We start from the raw sequence: 19,833 nt of genomic DNA on the forward strand, positions 1-19,833 counted from the left end.
CATTACAAATTTTAGACTTTCAATTTAATTGTTTCATTGAATTCTGTGTTTTTTACATTGTAAAAGTTTAATGTGGCCTTCATGGAAAATGGCATGGGGTAACAAACACAATGTGCTTTACCATGTCAGAAAAGCATACATATATTCCTGTTTGAGGCTTCTGGCTTGGTTCTTGTTTGGAGAATTTTGAGAAAATATTATTGTTCTTCTCCCATGTTTGTTTCTGGAAACAAGCCCAACTAGTTAGTTCCAGAGATGAATTATAGTACTGTACACTGTACACCAAAAGAGAATCTGTTCCTGCAGAAGGATACAGAAGCCAAATCCATAAGCTTTGAAGTTAATTTGGAAAAAAATAACATTCTCTGCCATGATAATTTGTGTTCAAAACGCGCACGCACAGAAAACATATACTATATTAGAACAAATTTGACCAGTCACCAGAGAATTGTTTCTTTGTTACAAATAATAGTTGAGAAGAAGAGAATTTGAACTAAAGACGTCTTCTTTATTACTAATTTGGGACTATTTCCCAACCACAACTCGACAATTGTTGACCATAATAGAAGTGAATGTTGCGTGTGGTGAATAACTTCTGGTTAGGCCCATCAAGTTAAAGGCATCACCTCTAACTACCCCATGACTTGGTTCTAGGTTGAAATTGAATAACCCATGAGAATGTACTTACCTCAAAAAATAATTGTAACATTTTATATATATAGCTGGAATCATTGTAACATTTATATATAATTATATAGCTGGAGCCGAGAGTGAGATAAAAGGTACATATAAGCCTAAGAACTTTTTGGGTTTACTAGCCAGCATCTCCTTCCCCTTATATGAACAAAGGTAAAGGGTCACTTCAAAAACTCAATTAATGTGTTAGCTTGCCACTAGCTCCAAAAGCTTACGCTCGGTTTTACGTGCATGCGCCCATCCCTGCACTTAGAGCAATTCCACCGGTTGCCCTTAGCCATGGCAAGGGGGGGCTAGGGCAGCCACTATTCATGTGAATAGTGGCTGCCTTGCAAAGAGCAATGTTGGTTTCCAGCAGTTGCCCTAGTTTAGGGCAAATACTATTATTTTTTTGTTTTTTTCACATATTTGTTTACCTAAACAATTAATTTGGACAAAAATTTTTAAAAAGATTTTTGGTGTGGGAAGTGAAAAATATGACTAAGTATTTATTTATAAAAAAATCTGAATTTTTTTGTTTTGTTTTCAATTTTTTTTGTTGCTGACGTCATCACTGACGTCAGCACCCCTCGTTTTGGATCTGGGGCTGAACCTGCCCTCGGGCCAGCCCGACTTCGTGGCCCCCACAGCCAACTCGGGCCAAACCTTGCTGGTGGAGGCCCTTTTTCTCCCAAACCCCCCCTAGCCTCAGTCCAAACCCCACTGCTGGACTTGCTCTTAGTGAGCAGAAAAACGGAGGGAGAGAGGCAAGTGTATAGGTACAAGATAGGCGGACACCTTAAAAATAAAGAAAATGTAGGGCATAGGGGTGCAAAGAAGGGATTCGATACTATATTAGACAACCATTAATTTAGCTGTTAAGGAATGGACCAATAATGTACGTCAAGGTTGCTACATTTATACGAACAGTTTCAATTAATAGTTTAGATTAACGGTATAGCATGCATAATAATGTACTTACTATGTGATGCTTTAAAGAGCTTTTTGTCACATGGCTCCATCCATCCATATGGAGATACCATTAGTTACGGCTCATTAAGTTGCAATTGTGTTGCCAGCTCTCTACGGTCTATGGAGGCTTTGATGAAAATGGCGTAAGGATTCATTTTTAAGCCAACTCGACTGGCTAGGGTTTAGAGTCTTGTACCAAAATTGTGTGCACCCTAAGTTGATATAAATCCTACCTACCTAACTTGACTAGTTTTGGGCTCTACTGTACTGTTTTCTTGATGGCAGGCAGAGGACCATAGACTTTGCCCTAAAATCTTACATATCTCATTCCTTCATGGTAGAGAGAATACGGCTTTTGATTTCGAGGTGTACGACCAACTTTTGGTAATTACAGGACCACCAATGTTTCACCCTTGAAATAAATATCTTCCTGGTCAGCAATAATATCGTAGTAGCTCGCAAACCAAATGGCAAAAGATTAAGGTGAACTTCTAGGATGGTCCTGGTTACCTTTCAAGTTTACTTTTACTGCTTGCAAAACCTCTAACTTACCATGAGAGAGAGAGAGAGAGAGAGAGAGATTAAAGGAGGACCACATTTGATGAAAGAAATCCAATCAGGACGACATCGAAAATTGAGGAAAGAAATCTAATTAAAGGACAGTCATAATCTTCTCTGGGAATGCATCCCATGATTACTTTCAATCCTCAAACATTTAGTAGTAAGTAACTAATTGTTAGAAAGAAAACAGCCCGGCTTACAAATAGTGAAAATATCATAAGAGAGGAGTAGTTATACGGAATCGAACCCTAAATCATTATCTGGTAGTGCTTTAATATATAATCACTTACATTACTCTCTAAGCGTATCTCCTATTACCAACTAGCTCATTGTGACACTTCTCTTTCCACCGATGAAAAATATCCCAAGTTTCCCCCTCCTCCAATGATTAAAAAGAACATGGTATGTTTTAAGAAAACTCTCACCGGTAAGTTTACATACTTGATTAAAGAATCTTACAATTACAGCATGCTGCTTCATATTATGCAACATCAGTGATTTTGCTTCCAATCCTCTCATCATAACGACTCATTACCAACTCCAAATCTGTGTCCATAATTACAGTGTCATCAACACTTAAACATGTAGATGAGGGCTAATTTAATTTACCAGTGCTTTAAAAATGCAAGGCCTTATTTTCCATGTGATCATCATCAAAATACATGAAAAGTGGTGAAGATTTGGGGAAGCCATGGAGTTGAACTAACATGGTCAACTCTCACTCACCAAACCCACAAGAAAGTGTGCATCCCAGGATTCCCGGCTGAAGGACTATTTGGATCTTGCATACATTAACAAGACAATAGCTTTCCCATATCCAAAATTGGAAAACACATACATCAATGAATTTTGCCTCAAGCAGCAACCTTTCTAAACCCACCCTCAATAATTCAGCATTATAGAAACATGTCTTTTGTGTAAGTTTCCATCAAAAAACAACCCCATACTTGTACACATCAGTGTATGTGTTTCCTATGAAACATTGCAGTCAGGGACTGCTCATGCCTACAAGTGAAGGCAAATGCATCTATCTTGTCTCAAAATGCTCATATACAATTACAAAGCTCATTCATATGTCATTGGATTCTCACTTTTTGATCATCTCATAATGCAAACGGCAGTTTTATTGACACTGCAGAGCCTGCTAGCTGTAAAGGGTAGCAGTGAGTCCTTTTGTTTTATGGCAAGCACTGAAAGAGAAGGGCATCAACACATTGATAAACTAGCCATTTATTCTGACAGAGTAATATTATTTAGACATAATTACAAACATTTGCACAGAAATTTTTACAATATAGAAGTCATCAGATTCTTGTAGTGGTCGACATGGATCCCCCTCATTCGGCTCCATTAGTACAAGCAGTCCTTGCTTTTGAGCTTCAAAACTGCCCCTGCCATTTCAGGAGGCAATCAGGCCAGTAAGTTGTCATTTCTTGCATCTCCAGATTGGGACCGAAACTCCCATTCCTCTCACCGACTTTACAATTGTTGAGAAATGTAAATTTTCTGAGGTCTCTCACTTCTTTTCATTCTTGTACAACAGAAAGTACCTAATGGCTTTTTACAATTTTTTTGAAACCTCACAAGGTGCTTGAAACCCGATATTTTCCACGGCTCCCACGGTCTTAAACAAGCGCCTCCTATTCACCTCTTCGACCAAAGACCGGTGTAGTAGGTGACTTCTTACGTCTACTAGCGACTTATTCCTCATCAATCTACGGCTATCCACGATCCTTTTATCTTTTGAACCAGATGCTAGAAAAGCTTTGCATCTCTCGTAGTATTTTTTAGCCATAGAATGCCCAGTATTACGGTTTTCTTCAGGACAAAACCTTGTGGACTTGTGACATTTTGATATGGGATGTTTGTCTCCTCCTGTGGGAATCGTATTAGTCCCATGCTCATTCCCACAAATGAAATTTAAGTTGGAATATGTTCCTGAGTGTGAAGAGCTTTGAGAGCTGGTCTCATCAAGGAAATCATCTGCAGCAGCAATCATTTGCAATTGAAATTTAAGCATGCAGAACAATGTTAGAAATGCATCATATATGCATGCAGATCATCAGGAAGAGTGGTCAACAGGGCCGCATGCTACACACCCATCCCAATGTTCAAGTAACTTGGTCCATGGGCCACTTTCGAGGCCTAAAGTTGACTTTACTCAGGGTTTGGACATATGAACCCAAAACCAGCCTCAGCTGGAAAGGCATACATGCATGCTTGCTATATGTTATTACAAACGAACTGTCTTGATACTATTTTAAAATTTATAAATAAATAAATAAAAATTAGCAAAGGTGGGTCAGGGCATTGGGTATGAGCTCATAGTTAACAATTCTCATGTGATTCAAGGTTCTAGTTAGATTAAAGTTTCTTGACATATTTCTAGAGACTTGGGTTTAAACTCTTTCTTAACCAAGGATGAGTAATAAGCAATGGAACAGGGTTACAACTTACAACTTACAACTAGCCCAATTGATCTCTAATGGATTTCAAAAAATAATAGGGGATAGTCACAGACATTGCAAATTAACTTAGTGAATTATATGAGCCATACCTTGGAGCCAATCACAGCCATTTGTCACTCCGTTAATCCCATGAGAGCTGATCAAGCCTGATAATGATGTGTGGGATGATGAGCAGGAGGAGTGAGAGTGAGGACGTTGAGGTTCATCATCATCATCTTGATAATTAATTGTGTGGTAGGCTTCAGTTTTCCAATTTGGTACCAGAGCAGATATCTCCCCTTCAATCATATTCGCAATTTCAAATGGCTCCCAATCAGTGATCTCCAATTCCTTCACCATTTCCGTAGCAACATCAAATGGTGTATCATTTAATATGTCAAAAGGAAAATATATGTTCCTAAGAGAACCTGCATGATAAAACAGTAGAAGAATCTTTCACCGTTTGAATCTATTGAGTTCACTTTAACTACAACAGCCAGAGAAAGTTAAATAGTACCATCTTTATCAGCAATCTGAACTTTGAGAAAGATGGTGTCATCTTCAGGATTTAACTTCCCCGTGATTGTCATGTCAGTCCTGGTTTGATCATCACTCAATTGCAGTTTCTCCATTTCCTTGTCATTTAAAAATGGCTTTGGACGTCCAAGCTTTCCCAAAGGCAATGGTTCATTTTTACCACACTCAAGAAATGGATCAAGCAAAAGTTCTTTTGCCGATAATCTCTTTGAAGCATTTACTAAGCATTTTCCAATGAATCGTTGTGCTTCCAAGTCTTGAATCCGGTAGAATGCTCCTGGAAGCTTCCCCTGAAGAATTATAATGGCAGGGGGTAAGGTTCTTGTTCACTGATATCTATTAATCTTGACATCGAAACTTCACCTTACCGAGGTAACTTTCTTGTATATTTGTGCAGGGTTGACACACTCACTATATGGGTATTCAGATGTAAGCATCTCCAAGACACACATGCCGAATGAGTAGACATCAACTAGTTCATTGTAATTTTCGTCATATAGTTCTGGTGCCATGAACTCTGGAGTGCCTAAAAGTATAAGGACAAAAATACTTTTAGTGGAGGAAATAAGTGCCAGCATTTATGTGCTAATAATGGATAAACAAGTACCTATAACACTGTGAGCAGATTGGGAACCACGGAGGATTGCTGCAAGCCCTAAATCACCAATTTTGACTTGCCCAAGATGCCCATTGACAAAGATGTTGTCACACTTAAGATCTCTATGAATTACTGGAGGATCATTGCCATGCAGATATACAAGACCGCGAAGGATCTGACGGGCCCAGTTCTTAATGGCTCGGATGTCTACATGCTTATATTTCTTCCTATACCTGCAATATGAAAGATATTGTAGTTTATCAATACATTTACCCAAAGTGAATTGAATTAGGAACCCTGCATCATGCTTAAGAATTGATATCCATGATAACAGTTCCCACTTAATGCATGTACAAGGTTCTGCTGATCACATTGTCCTCATTAACCAAAATTGTAAGATTACTTTTGAGGGGCAGAGGCTACAATTACAGTCTATTGCTACACTTTCTCCATTTGTCTATGCTTTACCTAGTTCAAAAGATATGCAAGTTAAGGGGCTAGAGGAGTTGGAAAGGAAATTACTCTCTTAGAGTCCCCGAAGTGAACATTTCAGTAATGAAGTTAAAAGTTTTGTGATCAACATCGATCCAGGAGGTATAGAACCGAATTATGGAATCGTGATTGAGGGTGCTGAGGAGGTGAACCTCTGAGTAGAGCCGTTGCAAATCCTCTGGTGAGCGAAGGACTTCATTGAGTTTCACCTGATTCCATGCCACTTCCATCCCAAGAAGCTCATCAATTGCCTTGTACACTGTTTTCATTGCTCCTTTGCCAAGAACTTCTTCAAACTGTTCAAGACATGGAAAATGCACCTCAATAAGTAACCAAATCTTTTATTTCTTTTTATTTGTTTGATTACACAAAGCAGAACAAATTAATTGACTCTAAACAATCAACTAAGGTGGTAACAAGATTCTTGATCATTCAGCATTAAAGTTCTCTGTAATAGTATTATTAGGGTGTTCCTTCATAAATTATATAGCTAGCCTCAACCATAACTTTACGATCATAGAAAACAACTGAATAAAATTGCGGTAGTGAAAATGAACTTTACAATCATACAGCACAATTAGAAATAGCTTATTGCTAGGTGCTTACATAAGCCAAGAAAGCCTTTTGCTTTTACTACTAACCTAATGAGGCACCACATTAAACGATCAACTCTATTCTCCAATTTTCTCAACTCCCAACAGGCACCATCAATCGAAGTCCAAAGGGCTCAAAGCAAATGGAACAAATATTATAAAGAGAAGAAATGGCATATTGTATCAAATTAACAATCTTTTTTTAACACCATTTGTCACCAAAACTAATGGCCAATGGTTATATATAAAGGCCACAGGGATCTCCCAGATGACACCTACTGATGCATAAATAAAATACTTGATGGTGAATTAGACAGTGACTTACCCAATACACGAGATTGACCAAATAAACTATTTCATCCTTTAAAACTGTCTATAAGTTAACCACACACTTAATTGTTAATTATACTAATATATAAGTACATAGAATTACACATGCATACATGAACAGAATTTTGATCAGCTACTCATGGTGTGAGCAAGAAATCCATTGGATTAAACTCCAACATCTGATATTCAAATCCTAACCAGGACAGAGTCTAATCCCTGCTTCCAAAGTGTAAGATCATTTCCATGGTTTCAGCTAGCATTCAAAACCCATTTATTTAAACAACTCAACTTAAAGAAAGAAACAAAATCATCAACTTCGGTCAATAAAGAACTATAGCATCATCATTAATTTATGAAAAAGCATAAGCAACTTGTACACATTAAGAAACAACAGCACAAAGAAAACAAATTAATGGTAAAGACTGAATGAATGGATGAATGGTAGTAACATGCATGCACATACCCGGCCATAGCGAGCAGTAGGATCAGTTTCAACATAACCAGCCCTGTCAGTCTTGGACATGTTTGAGTGAGGCTTTCAAGCTTCAACTAATGAAGGCCCAAAAGACTTCAAGATCAAACCTTTTTTTTGCCTTTTTTTTGTTTTTGTTTTTGCTTGTTGTTGCTTAAGAACTATGATGAACAAAGCAGAAAGTGATGGAACAAAGCAGAAGATTGTTGGGAAGAAAACTAAAGGGTAGCTAGAAATATAATCAAAGGTGGGAAAATTAAGTGAAAGTTGGAAACTTGAAAATCAAATCCGAGGCTTTCCCTCGTGGTTTTCATAGGAGAAGACACCAAACAAGAGCCAGAAGAGCCGTGAGTAGTCAATCCTCAGCATAATCCAACCCATTCCCACAACCACAGCGCGTGACACCCCCTCGTACTTGTTAGCAACCATTTGGTTTGGCTTCCTTTAAAATATATGTTGAAATTTCAGAGGCAAATAGAGTGAGAGAATTGAAAGAGAGAAAATATTTTGGAAGGAATAATAATTGGTGGGGTGGAGGCAGGGACAGTTTGGGAAATTCAAAGTTGAGAGGAATTTGATGGGGTACGAAACTTGAAGAATCTGTGGCTACACTTTGTTGGTACCATTTGTTTGTGGGAAAGGAGGAGGAAATCCAAATCCCAAAAGGAAGTTTGCCTGCTGCGCTTGTGGTTGTAGGCAAACAAAATTGAGCTTTCAGGTGGAAGAAAGATGATGGTGAGAAGAACAAAGCTCCACAATAAATAGAGAGAGAAAGAAGCAAAACACAACTACACCAGTTAGTACTAGACTGAACAGCAACCGATGTAACAGTGGTCCCTACTTCACACAGCTTAGGCCGTGTGTAGGGGTGGGTTTTGCTATTGCGTCAAATACTTTGGCTTTTTGCTCTTTGGGGGCTTAATATAGGTTTCCACTTTGGCTTACATGAATGACGTACCATCATTAAACAGTTGACTAGGCTTATCCAACATCAGAGGAAGGGAAATTTGAACTTGGAACTTCTTCTGATGTCGAAAGTTCTTCTATACACTCGGAAGGTAAATACTTTTTTACACGTACTCAAAAATGCATTCATGTATTTCATTTTAATTAACTATGAACATACTTTGATTAGCTAATAATCAAGTGTTTTAGTGACATCTCCTAAATAACAATTAAGATTTTTATAGAAAAAAAAAAAATTGGTCAATTTTGATACATAAAATTTTGTTGATGCGTATTGAATAATGGGCTTGACTTTAGATGGATTTGTGGACCTCTCCCAAGTATTTAGTAGTAGTGGGTTGACAAATCAATCATCCTCTCAAATGATCTTTTCATGCACTTCTTCATTGGGGGTCCCTCCACTCCACTTATTTTATTCTTATCCTCTCTTTGTTATTGATTTCTTCTTCTTCTTTATATTAATATTTGGCTACCTTTATATAAAAGGCTTTTATTCAGCACATCTAAGGATGAATGACCTCTAAAAAAAATCATTGCCTCTGTCTGTCTCAGATGGATTCATTAAGCTGCTTCAAAGCCTGTGAAGATTTATTTTTATCCCATAAAGAAAATAAAAGTTTATTTGGTTGACCAAACCAGCCATGCATTTATACATACGTGCCAACCTCCCTCTGTTTGATTTGCTTTGGATTACAACAGAAGAGACTTGTGTATTGATAGAACTATAATTAACAAGATAAAATCTGAAAACCCTAGCTAGTAAGTGCGCATTAAGCTCAGCATTAAAACAAATAATTCATAATTATGTGGTTTATAATGCAAGGTCAGTACACCTAATGGGTAAATTTTGAAATGAAATTTAAATATAAAAAAAAACACGTGAATATCATTTTGGAGCTATTTGCTTTTGTTTGTGCCGAATCTAATCATATAGTAAAATAATTACAATAAAATAAGTTATGTTCATAGTCATCCAACTCAACAAGTTGCAATGTACATGCACTACGAATAACAAAATAGTCAACTCAGTGATTGTTTCGAATATGCAACTAGTGCAGATACATATCATACATAGTTAACTTATAGCTTAGAAGGTTAATTAGGCAACTTTGCCGATTAATTTGACAGAAATTCAATTTTTTACGCGTGTAAACAACACAAAGTAAAATTAGGATAACAAAAATACCGAAGATCTTATTTTGATTACTTGACAAATACTTTTGTGATTTATATAATACGTGATCAATGACGATAGATCAATATGGATAAATTCTTGATAGTTTCATTTAAAGTGATTTATATACTTTAGAGTGATGTAAAGGTGGAAGACAAATGAAATGAATTTAGACATTTTACTGAATTTGAAGTTCAACTGTGAGCAAAAATGTTGCTTTGAAATCCAAAGCAATAATTAGGTATTCTTCTTAGAGTACTTCCCCCTATTTGCCATGGCAAAAGGCAAGGGCTATTACTATTCATATGAATAGTGGCAACCCTCGTAAAAAGCTTGTTGTGTTTCCACCCATTGTCATGGCAAACTATTCACTTTAATTTTTTTTTTTTACAGAAAAAATTCAAGTTTTAAAATGTTGGTAGGTATTTATAGAAAAAAAAATTTGATTTGTTTTCAAATTTTTTTACACACAAATTGGTAGCCGTTGGATTGGAGGAAAAATTTTGATCGGAAACACCAGGACGCGACACGTGGCTTGTAGCCTTTGGCGGAAAGTAGGGTTGACACCAGCGCATGCGAGTTTCAAACACACGCCAACGATTAAAAAAGTTGGAATCCCATGCGCTAACGTCAGCCTGGCGTCATCGCTAACATCATCACCCTCGGGCACGAGCTTGGGCTCTTTTTGTCTTTGGGCTTGCTCGGGTTGGTGGTCCCCACCATTTGCCCTTGCTGTAGAAGCCCACTGAAACTGCGCTTGGGGCCTCATGCCCCCTCTGCCTGGGCCAGCCTTTAGCATTGGAAATGCTCTTAGTGCCTCCCCAATTACGACTAATTTTGTTTCTTTCCAATTTTCACAATTTTGTCATAATCTGAGTGGTTGAGCATCTCTAGCAAACTCCTTATCCTCTCATCCTTAGCTACTTTGGTTAAAAAGAAGGAAAATCCTCCTTCCAACAGGCTCCCTACTTGGCTCTCTATTTTGGAGAACCAACTTTTGACTCTCTACATCTAGCAAGGAGGAGAGAGAAATGGAGGCTCACCAAATTGAAGAAAAAGAAAAAAAGAGAGAAAAGGGGGAGAGAGATAGAGACATTTGGGAGGTTGGTGGGGTTGGATTTCTACTTTTCTTTTTAATATATTTGATTTGCAAGAGAAAAAGAAAGAGAAAGAGAAAATAATAATAAAATATTTCAAATTAGCCAAAATAAATAACATTACTAGAGGAAACACTTTTTAAGTGGTTTGTTATTTTAACTAAAATTTAAAGACTCTCCTGGATATGCTCTAAGGTGACAATCGGTACCGATATTTATATGATAATGCATATATTTCTATTTTGTCACATTAAGCTTCAATCTCCACGTGGTCTGGTTGGTGGCAGACGTGTGGTTGGAGTATGGAGTGGACAAACTATTATAATAATAAAAACTAATTATAAAACGTACTTACTCATTTAATTTATTAAAAAAATAAAAATCAGATGCAATGGAAAAAAGAAAATCAAATGCACCAGCCGGGAATCGAACCCGGGTCTGTACCGTGGCAGGGTACTATTCTACCACTAGACCACTGGTGCTTGTTGATGATTTGCCTTGTCAAGTTCCATCTTATATCTTTAACAAACCAACTGCCAGGGACACAAGTTATCGGTTTTGCCACTCTCTGGTCGGAACCAGCGTATTCACGTTCTTCAATCAGGTGTCTAAACACAGGAGACTTTTTTGTCTATCTTTCTCTCTCCTCACTCACATGACTTGCGGATTTACATCAATCTTGTTCATCGGGTGTCAATACGGGATAGAAACTCACCTGTCACGGGATCTATACCGGTTTGTGATAGCATAGGTAGGTTATTTCCCAGGCAGAGTTTCCTATATGGTTCACAGCCTGTGCCGCTGCTCAAGTTCAATAGACGGTACTCTATACCAAACGAAAATTTTATGATATCCAACATAACCTTCGACCCAAAAAATAGAAAAAGATTCTAACATAAACAAAATTTTCATTGTTACATCTATAGATTTCATCATGTGTACACTAACCAGTATCTAACCGAAAATATACCTAACAGAGGCTTCTCAGTACTGTGTTTATAACTCTCCAAACTTTGGGAGGGAATGCGAAATGAGGGGCAAACTTCACCCCATATATACATCATCCACCCAACCCAATCAAAGCACACAAATGTGCGTGTCGATTCGGAAAATGAAAAGCGAACCAGAATGTACAACATATGTATACTACATCAAACCAACAAACAACGCAGGACCCCAAGAAGAGTTGAAGTCGGGAAGATGTCTCATCAGAAGCTCAGTCTAGTGTGTTAGCATCTACAAGTATAAGTGTCTTCATTCTCCAACGCATAATCCTTCCTTCAAAGGCACTTGAGGGGTGAGGGGGGGAAAATCGTCATCATTTTTCAGATGGTATGACTGCTCTTCAATCCTAAAGACACAAAAAAGCAAGCGAGATTTAGCTTTACAATAAGAGCTATTCCTTAACCATGCCCATTTTCAATTGCCATTGTGCAGGAAAAATTTTAAATTACCAAATCCAAGTACCTCTCCTCATTGGCTCTGAATAACTCTGATTGACTGTCCACTTCTGGAATGTGTGATTCCCATGATGGAGGGGACAAGGATCTACACTCAGATTTCTCTGGCAAGTTGGACAAACCAATGTCATGGAAAGACTCCCAGATTGAAAGGTGATGTGGATGGTAATCTGTCTTTGCAGAGTTCCCACGACCTAAAACTGGGTACTCTGCTTCTGAGAGCTGGCGGTTGTATTCTCTCGGTGAGATTGACTCTTGAGGGGCTGCAGCAAAGCCATAACTAAAAGCGTGTCTCTGCAATGGAAAACACGTTCCCGGTGCCTGTTTCCTTCCCCTTCCAGGCAAGAACCTATCCTTATAGGGACGATAACTCTGAAAAGACTGTAAGCAGATAACCATGAGATTATGAAAACCATAATAACTGGGACTGTAGTCCTCTGCTGTGAATGACTCAATGTAAAAACAAAACTCCAAAAATATAAAGCCCATGAATATAAAGATTACAGGATTGCAGCCCCAAAAATTGATTCTATAGGAACCAGAAAAGCCACTACCGCATTGGGGATGTACGTCCCTGTCCCTCGTGGTTTCTTCTTCTCTCCTCTGAAAGCAGCAACAGATAAAGTGGAATCATTTGCATGGTACACATGTGCTCCCCAAGCAACGCCATTTATGTTAGTTTGAGAATTAATATTCTGGTGGAACTGAACGGCTTCAGTGGTAACTCCCCATGGATTCTCTTTCCATGGCTGAGGGGACAATGGAGGACTTGGCAATAAAGGAGGTGATGTAGCAGACCCAGGGAAATAGGGACCATATTGCAGGTTCAAGCAGTGATTGTCAAAATCTCCACCAAGCTCCAACAAAATGTTCAGAGATTCAAGACCTCCAGATAAGGCATCATTTTTATCATTAGTCTGACAGTTGCTTCCATGCCTATCTAAAGTGTTTGCAAAAAACTTGTTCAGCTCATCTGCTATTCTTTCTCCTGGTAACGAAAGAATCCAACCAAGCTTGCGAGCTCCAAATTTAAAAGCACTGCATATCCGATAGAAGCTACCTGTAGAAAACCCATCAATCATTATCCAGTGACAACACGTACACACTAGAAAGTAGAGAGCATATCTAGCTATTTGTTATGGTATTCCCCTAAAACTCCACAACAGCAAGAGAGAGAGAGAGAGAGAGAGAAGATGCGTACCTCTATTGACACTACGCCCAAGGTTGTTATTCTCTTTTAGTGGATCAATTATATTAAGATGCTTCAGGGGAAAAGATCGCAAGTTTGTCTCACACAACTTTGATGGAACAGAGAACATTTCCACACAATTTCTAATAAATTCTTCACTCAGCAGTAGATCATCTCCCCCATTTTTGGGAACCTCAGCTGCAGTGTAAGTGAGTGAGTAGGTGAGAGAGAGAGAGAGAGAACACAAAAACAAATAGAACCATTTAACATCACAAGGACACAAGTGTATCTCTTACCCACTATATCAGGCAGGGACGATTTGCATACTGGTCCATTTAAACTTATACAGTAGTTCTCCCAATCAAATTTGCTGAAGTAATCCAAAAATCTATAAAGGACCTATAAAAATGAAACACAATTAAATGCTTGAACTTATAGAACTCAAAGTTGATTTGTGCGAGGACTCACCGTTAAAGGGCCATCTAGAGAAGAATGAAAAATATGGAAAATATATAGGATTAATGTTTCCAAAGCATATGTTGAAATCAACCCATGATGAGCACCAAGAATACGACTCTCATAGTAGCACCAGGCTTTTATCAGAATAATGCTGCGTTTGAAAAGATGATCTTTGCCAATATAGTGATCGACCTGTGTAACAAGAAACATGAGAAATATGACCAAATGATCAAACTTGAATGAACTTTCATACCAGTAATAGCATACTTAAATTATTAGAACAAGAATGGAGTCATCTGACTCAGTTATACAGTACCAATCATACCTGTTCAAGAAAGCGCAGTGTACAAAGTCCTCCTAACTGGTTGAAGGATATATCTACTACTATATTTTGTACAATGCATTTCACAAGCTTAACCTGCAATCAAAACCCCAAACTTTAAAAAATTGAAAACATTTAGCAACACAACTACATTTGCGAACCGGCTTACAATATCTATTTTATTCTGCACTACAGGAAAGGTCACAGTAAGTCTGCAAAAAACTGGTCAGAACAAAAAACATCAATCTCAAAATTCTGCCAAATACACATTACCACGAAAAAAGAATCTGACATTCTAGGAAACAAGAAATCACGAATAACAAGAACAGAAACAAATAATAGTAGCATTGTATGGTGAAGCAAACAAAAAAAAAATTTGCCACATAATACCCACATGCAAGACTCCAACTCTAGTCCTACATGGAATTGAACATGTTTCCCAAAACAAAATTAAGGCATCGAGGTGGGAAGAACCTCGGCATCAATGCAATGGACATCCTTCACAAGACACTGAGCAGCTTCATTATTCTCCTCTCCCTTCAGGATAGCATGAACATCGGTTACAAAGCTTTCCTCAATGTTTGCACTGCTGAATGCCGTCAAATCAATATCTCCATCAGGAAGATATGTTTTTAATGGAACTGACCCATACGGAAAAACCTGTGAGATTAACAATACAAAATTTCAAACTTAACTTATAAGAAAGTCAATGAAATGGAGAAGCTCAGAAACAACATTGGTAATGTCACTGGCTCCTCGAATAAAATGAACTAGAAAACAATATTGCATCATAGTTTTCCACAAGTACCAACATTACATCACTAAATGGCAATCAATATGGGAAATACAACTTTTAAGTTAATATCTAAAAAAACCCACCAGTAATGCTCAAGACAATATGGTTCAGTTTAGCCATCAACAATGCAGACCTCTAAAAAAATTATGATCCAAATAGAAACCCAACTATTTGAGCAAAGTATTAATACTTTGAGCTCCTAAGAAAAAGTCAACTTCCACTTCTTGAAATCATTATGTTAGAAAACTAAGGCCAATCACATCATAAGTAACAGCTCGGTTACCATACATGAAATGGGGCATTTACCAGCTACACCCAAACAGCCATTAGAGCAAAAATGATACAAAAACCAACACTACCCAAGATTGAAAACTGGAAATGAAAGAAATGTAATTGGATAAAATTGTAATTACCTGACATCCAACGTTAGATGTGATGAGGCTCTGTACATATTGAATAACCTCCTTCCTCGCCTGGTGGGTCACCAGAGTGGGCTGAATCTTTGAGACTATGTCGCGGGTTGCGTCCTCGCCTCTGGCCCAAGAGTCAGGGCTGACGGCGGAGGGATCGGGATTGGAGGTCGGCAATGACGGGGATGGCGGCGAAGGGCAGGGTCGATCTTCACGAAAAACGTCACCGTTTGGCCGCGGCGAACAGACTTTAAGATGAGCCATGAAATTGAACAATGAAGACAAAATTGCAGGGGAGAGAGAAGAAAGAGAACAAGAAACGAAATTGAAGAGAAAGAACGGGGCAGGGAAGGAGAGGGAAAACGACGTCGTAAACGGAGTGATTAACGGAGGTGGAGAGAGAGAGAGGGTGTGTTTGGAAGGGAAGAACAGTTTCGTTTGTGCCTTGAGGAAAAACCTTTTAAAAACCCCCCAAACCCAAACGCAAAAGCGGCAAAAAGCCTCTCTCTTCTCCTGTTCTGTTTCGTTTTTTCTTTTTTTAAAATTCTGCCGCAAAGCGACGCGACGCAATGCAAGCGCAAGGCCGCGAGGGAAAACGCATTATTTTGCCGCGGCAACTCTACGCCAGACCGACACGGCAACACGCTGACGCAAAGAAACGTTCCTTCTCCTCTGTCCTCTACTTAAACGTCGTCGTTTTTGCTGGCTTTCTAAACCTTGGTGATCCTTATCCCCTAGGGATTTATGAGTTATCCATTTCCTATTGCTTTTATTTTTTCACTGCTGATTTTGGTAATATTTCCATTCTTCCTGACTATGATTTGACAAGATTGTATTCCTTTCACAACACCCAACATGGTGAATGACTCATTAGTATAGTGGTTTGGAATAATTGCTCTTCTAAAGAAGGTTATGGGTTCGAATCCTAACAACTGTATAGTGTGTGTGAATTTAGTATATTATCGATCATCTCAATATAAAATATCCAAAAAAAACTATTTATGTCCGTGACAACCACCTAAAATGATATGACAATAGTAAAAAGGACTCCCAAATGGGCAAAAACGACTAACAAGTCTTATTTACCAAAAGAAAACAAGACACCAAAGGCAAGGCACAAACAAGAGGCAAGCAAGCAGTTTAGATAGACCACAATGAAAATAATGACATTATGTGTGGATTTGGAAGCAGCGCACACACTCCACATGGTTTCTTTGAATATTCAGCAGCTTTGGTTATCATGACTTTTGACCTTTTTTTTAAAGTTTTTCATCATCCGATTACAGACGCAACAACAACACATGCATGTTTGCTCTGGCTCTTTGTAAACCTGGCATCCAATTCCTACACCCACGGCCCACCTATTTAAAAAAAAATAATAATAAAATTGCATCCTTCTCTCTTTCAACTATCAATTGCCAGCCATCCTTGTCCCATTTGACCACATACATTTGGTGCTTAGAATTAAATTGTATTCACTCATAAAATTCAAGTAAGAAATCAATGCAGAGTTAAAGGATTTATCATTTTGTGAGATTAGAAATTTAAATTATAAGATGTCGATATCCTCCGCATATTAAGGGAAGCGTCAAGCCAAACTAGGCGTTAGAAAAACGGAACTAGGTATTTGGCTTGCCTTCTTTACGGAATTTGAAGGACAAAGCAAAACCAGCTGAATTCAACGGCGCCCACCGAAAAATCTGCTGAAAATCATGTTAACGCGTCACATCTTCATTACATTAGCTCTAGCGGTAAACAATGCCAAAGCCACCTAAATTATGAAGTTCAAATGGGTAAGAACTGGGGAAAATGAGATCATCTGCTTTACATTTTAGTGCCAAACATTGTATCCAATTATTTGCACCCATCATAACAGAAAATTGAGGCAAGTAAAATAATATGCGGATCAAGGATCATCCCAACAACCAGGTCAAGTTCTTTGCTAAAAGCAATAGCTCAAACGAATAAAATTGATGTAAACTTGTAAGAATATCACTTCATACTACAGCCATTGGAAAATAAAAACTCAGGTTTTGAATAACCTGCTACCTTTTCCAATTACCTTAGCACAAGATGATACTATGACATTTAAGACTAAACTCAACAAGATACTACACACTAGTCATAATCAGAGTCAAACACGCGTTCAACAATAACATGGAAATAAGGCAAAGGCAGCAGCCAAAAGTAATAGCCTCAATGCACATCCTCAAAGCAATGGAGCAGCAGATGTGGTGGTGTCTTTTCATGGACGAGCAGCTGGCGCTCCAGCTGGGCGTGGAGCCTGACCAGGTGCACCAGGAGCTGCAGGCCTAGGTGTATCCTCCTGATATGCACAAAGAGACATAGAAACGTTAACTAAAACAACATGAAAGAGATGAATCATATACGCAAATAAAAAACTAGACTTGCGAACAGCTGAATACAAAAATCAAAAGCATACATTAGAAATTTATCAGGAGAAAATACTCTGCCAGTGAATATAGAGATAATACTATGATGGTAAATATAATCATGAACTAAGATGACAAATTCAAACCAAAATCATTTGCCATTCCAGCTCCTCAATGTCATTAACAAAGAAAGTACAACGATCACACAACCAAATAATGTGAAGCGCATCATGCCAAGTTTGAACATTTACCCAACTTCTTCATGATAAAAATAAGAACCAGGAAGAAAACGGCAAACTAAGTTTCACTCTAAGTGCTTAAAGCGTGCACCCAGATGACTAGCACAAAATTTCTAATGCTTGCAGATTTGATAACCACAATGCAAATGCATTTGAGTCTAAAATTAACTAACCAACCTTGCTCGCTATTTCCATAAAAAGATAAAACAGAGTCTTTGAGATTGGGTACATTTGAACCTCTAATTAAGAAATTCATCGTGGTATCAGGTATTTAGCTCCTACATTTATGAAGTTTGTACATATAGAGACTCATCCACTGAAAAATAATGTACAACGTTTCAATTCTAGACACCAAATTATGAAAAGATACAAGTATTGAACAAACAGAAATCATCGGATTTAAAGAAAGTGAACCTCACACTGAACCATAGACTAAAAGGCATAGAGGCAGAACCTAAAAGCAAATGACAGATATAAAATAAATGGCTGACGAAAATTAGAACATACCCGACGCCTGAAACGCTGTGGGGGTTCACGGTTCCTCCTGTTTTCCCGCGATCGAACCCTCACAACGTGAGAGTGGATGGCGCAAGAAACACAGTATTGCATCTTTGCATACAGCTTAGGAAGAGTGTAAGCTTCAAATAGCATTCCCAGTAAAACATTATCAGCACAATCATCAATATCAAAATGCAAAATTAAAACAAAAAACAAAATCAAATACGCAGATTACCCATTATGAAGAAAAAAATTAAAACATTAAACAGAAAAGGAGAAAAAAAATTACCATCATAAACACAAGCCTCCTGGACATCCCTAACTGCAGCTTGCTCAACAATGTTCCTCACCAGAAACCTCTTGATAGCTTTGTCCTTTTTCACACAAACCCAATACCAAATTTAGCCTAAAACTAATTAGAAAACCAAAACCCACTTGAAATTCCTAATAAACCTAGAAAATTCATATTGAACTTGGTTATTAAAGCTTTTACTTTCTAAATATTTAAACTCCATTGACAAACGAAAGGGTGAGTGAAAACACCTTAGGGCAGCATTTGCCACAGTTAGAGCAACGGATGAACTTCACATGGCCACGGCCATGCTTGTTTCTCCCGCCGTTTCTTCTCTTGAAAGTCTGCAAACAGAGACATATACAGTGAAAGAGAGATGAGGATGAAGATGAAGCAATGTGATATTAACATTGAGTTAAACTGAAATTTGGGGGAGCTAAGCTTTACCATGGTGACTGATTTCCAAGAACTGAACCCTAAGCCGTCTCGATCTGAGCTTTCTGCTGCTAATGCTTCGGCGGCCTTTCAGAGTTCCATATTTACAAGAGGACGATATATATGCGCTTTGCGCACTAGGGTTTTGCGGGGTCTTACAATCCAGTCGGGCCGGGTCCGCTAAAGTCCGTTTGTAGTCTTTTTCTTTTGCCTTTTTTTCACTGTCTAACATTTTTTGCGGGATCAATTTTTATTATTATTAAATATATTTATAATGATTTTTTCAATTTAATTATTATTTTCATATTTTCAAGGTTAAAAAGATTTTTTTTCTTTTGGTCAAAAGTTTCATTTTGGGTCTTCGTCTGTAATTCTTATGGGAAAATAATTTATTTAACACTAAAATACGAGGGAGAAAAGAAAATT

General features: G+C 38.0%; 3 protein-coding genes and 1 non-coding gene across 7 annotated transcripts; all 4 read right to left on the minus strand.

Annotated features, from left to right (window-relative positions):
* Positions 1–3,422: 3,422 nt before the first annotated feature.
* Positions 3,423–8,425, minus strand: WNK4 (WNK family serine/threonine-protein kinase 4). Of its 2 annotated transcripts, none has more exons than XM_021954900.2 (7): positions 7,669–8,425; positions 6,435–6,578; positions 5,800–6,023; positions 5,561–5,718; positions 5,173–5,482; positions 4,766–5,083; positions 3,423–4,191 (listed from the first exon to the last, which is right to left on the minus strand). In XM_021954900.2, the coding sequence occupies exons 2-7, from the start codon at positions 6,479–6,481 to the stop codon at positions 3,770–3,772; spliced, it is 1,479 nt and encodes a 492-aa protein (XP_021810592.2). In that variant the 5' UTR covers positions 6,482–6,578; positions 7,669–8,425; the 3' UTR covers positions 3,423–3,769. The 2 variants fall into 2 exon arrangements, with proteins under 2 accessions (XP_021810592.2, XP_021810591.2); XM_021954899.2 differs by having other exon boundaries at positions 6,313–6,578.
* A 2,900-nt stretch (positions 8,426–11,325) lies between these two features.
* Positions 11,326–11,396, minus strand: TRNAG-GCC (transfer RNA glycine (anticodon GCC)). The gene has a single exon. It is a non-coding gene; the product is annotated as a tRNA-Gly (tRNA).
* A 396-nt stretch (positions 11,397–11,792) lies between these two features.
* LOC110753912 (uncharacterized) lies at positions 11,793–16,243 on the minus strand. Of its 3 annotated transcripts, none has more exons than XM_088254910.1 (9): positions 15,554–16,241; positions 14,819–15,004; positions 14,348–14,440; positions 14,032–14,214; positions 13,860–13,962; positions 13,576–13,761; positions 12,929–13,434; positions 12,369–12,755; positions 11,793–12,265 (listed from the first exon to the last, which is right to left on the minus strand). In XM_088254910.1, the coding sequence occupies exons 1-9, from the start codon at positions 15,812–15,814 to the stop codon at positions 12,260–12,262; spliced, it is 1,911 nt and encodes a 636-aa protein (XP_088111036.1). In that variant the 5' UTR covers positions 15,815–16,241; the 3' UTR covers positions 11,793–12,259. The 3 variants fall into 3 exon arrangements, with proteins under 3 accessions (XP_088111036.1, XP_021810590.1, XP_088111037.1); XM_021954898.2 differs by having other exon boundaries at positions 12,382–12,755; positions 15,554–16,239; XM_088254911.1 differs by lacking the exon at positions 11,793–12,265 and having other exon boundaries at positions 12,425–12,755; positions 12,879–13,434; positions 15,554–16,243.
* Positions 16,244–17,420: 1,177 nt separating this feature from the next.
* Positions 17,421–19,578, minus strand: LOC110753907 (small ribosomal subunit protein eS26x). The gene is made up of 5 exons (XM_021954890.2): positions 19,420–19,578; positions 19,224–19,316; positions 18,970–19,054; positions 18,690–18,820; positions 17,421–17,876 (listed from the first exon to the last, which is right to left on the minus strand). The coding sequence occupies exons 1-5, from the start codon at positions 19,420–19,422 to the stop codon at positions 17,796–17,798; spliced, it is 393 nt and encodes a 130-aa protein (XP_021810582.1). The 5' UTR covers positions 19,423–19,578; the 3' UTR covers positions 17,421–17,795.
* Between the last annotated feature and the right edge of the window lie 255 nt (positions 19,579–19,833).

The sequence above is a fragment of the Prunus avium genome, chromosome 6 (assembly GCF_965620075.1).
Source record: "Prunus avium chromosome 6, drPruAviu1.hap1.1, whole genome shotgun sequence".
Lineage (NCBI taxonomy): Eukaryota > Viridiplantae > Streptophyta > Magnoliopsida > Rosales > Rosaceae > Prunus > Prunus avium.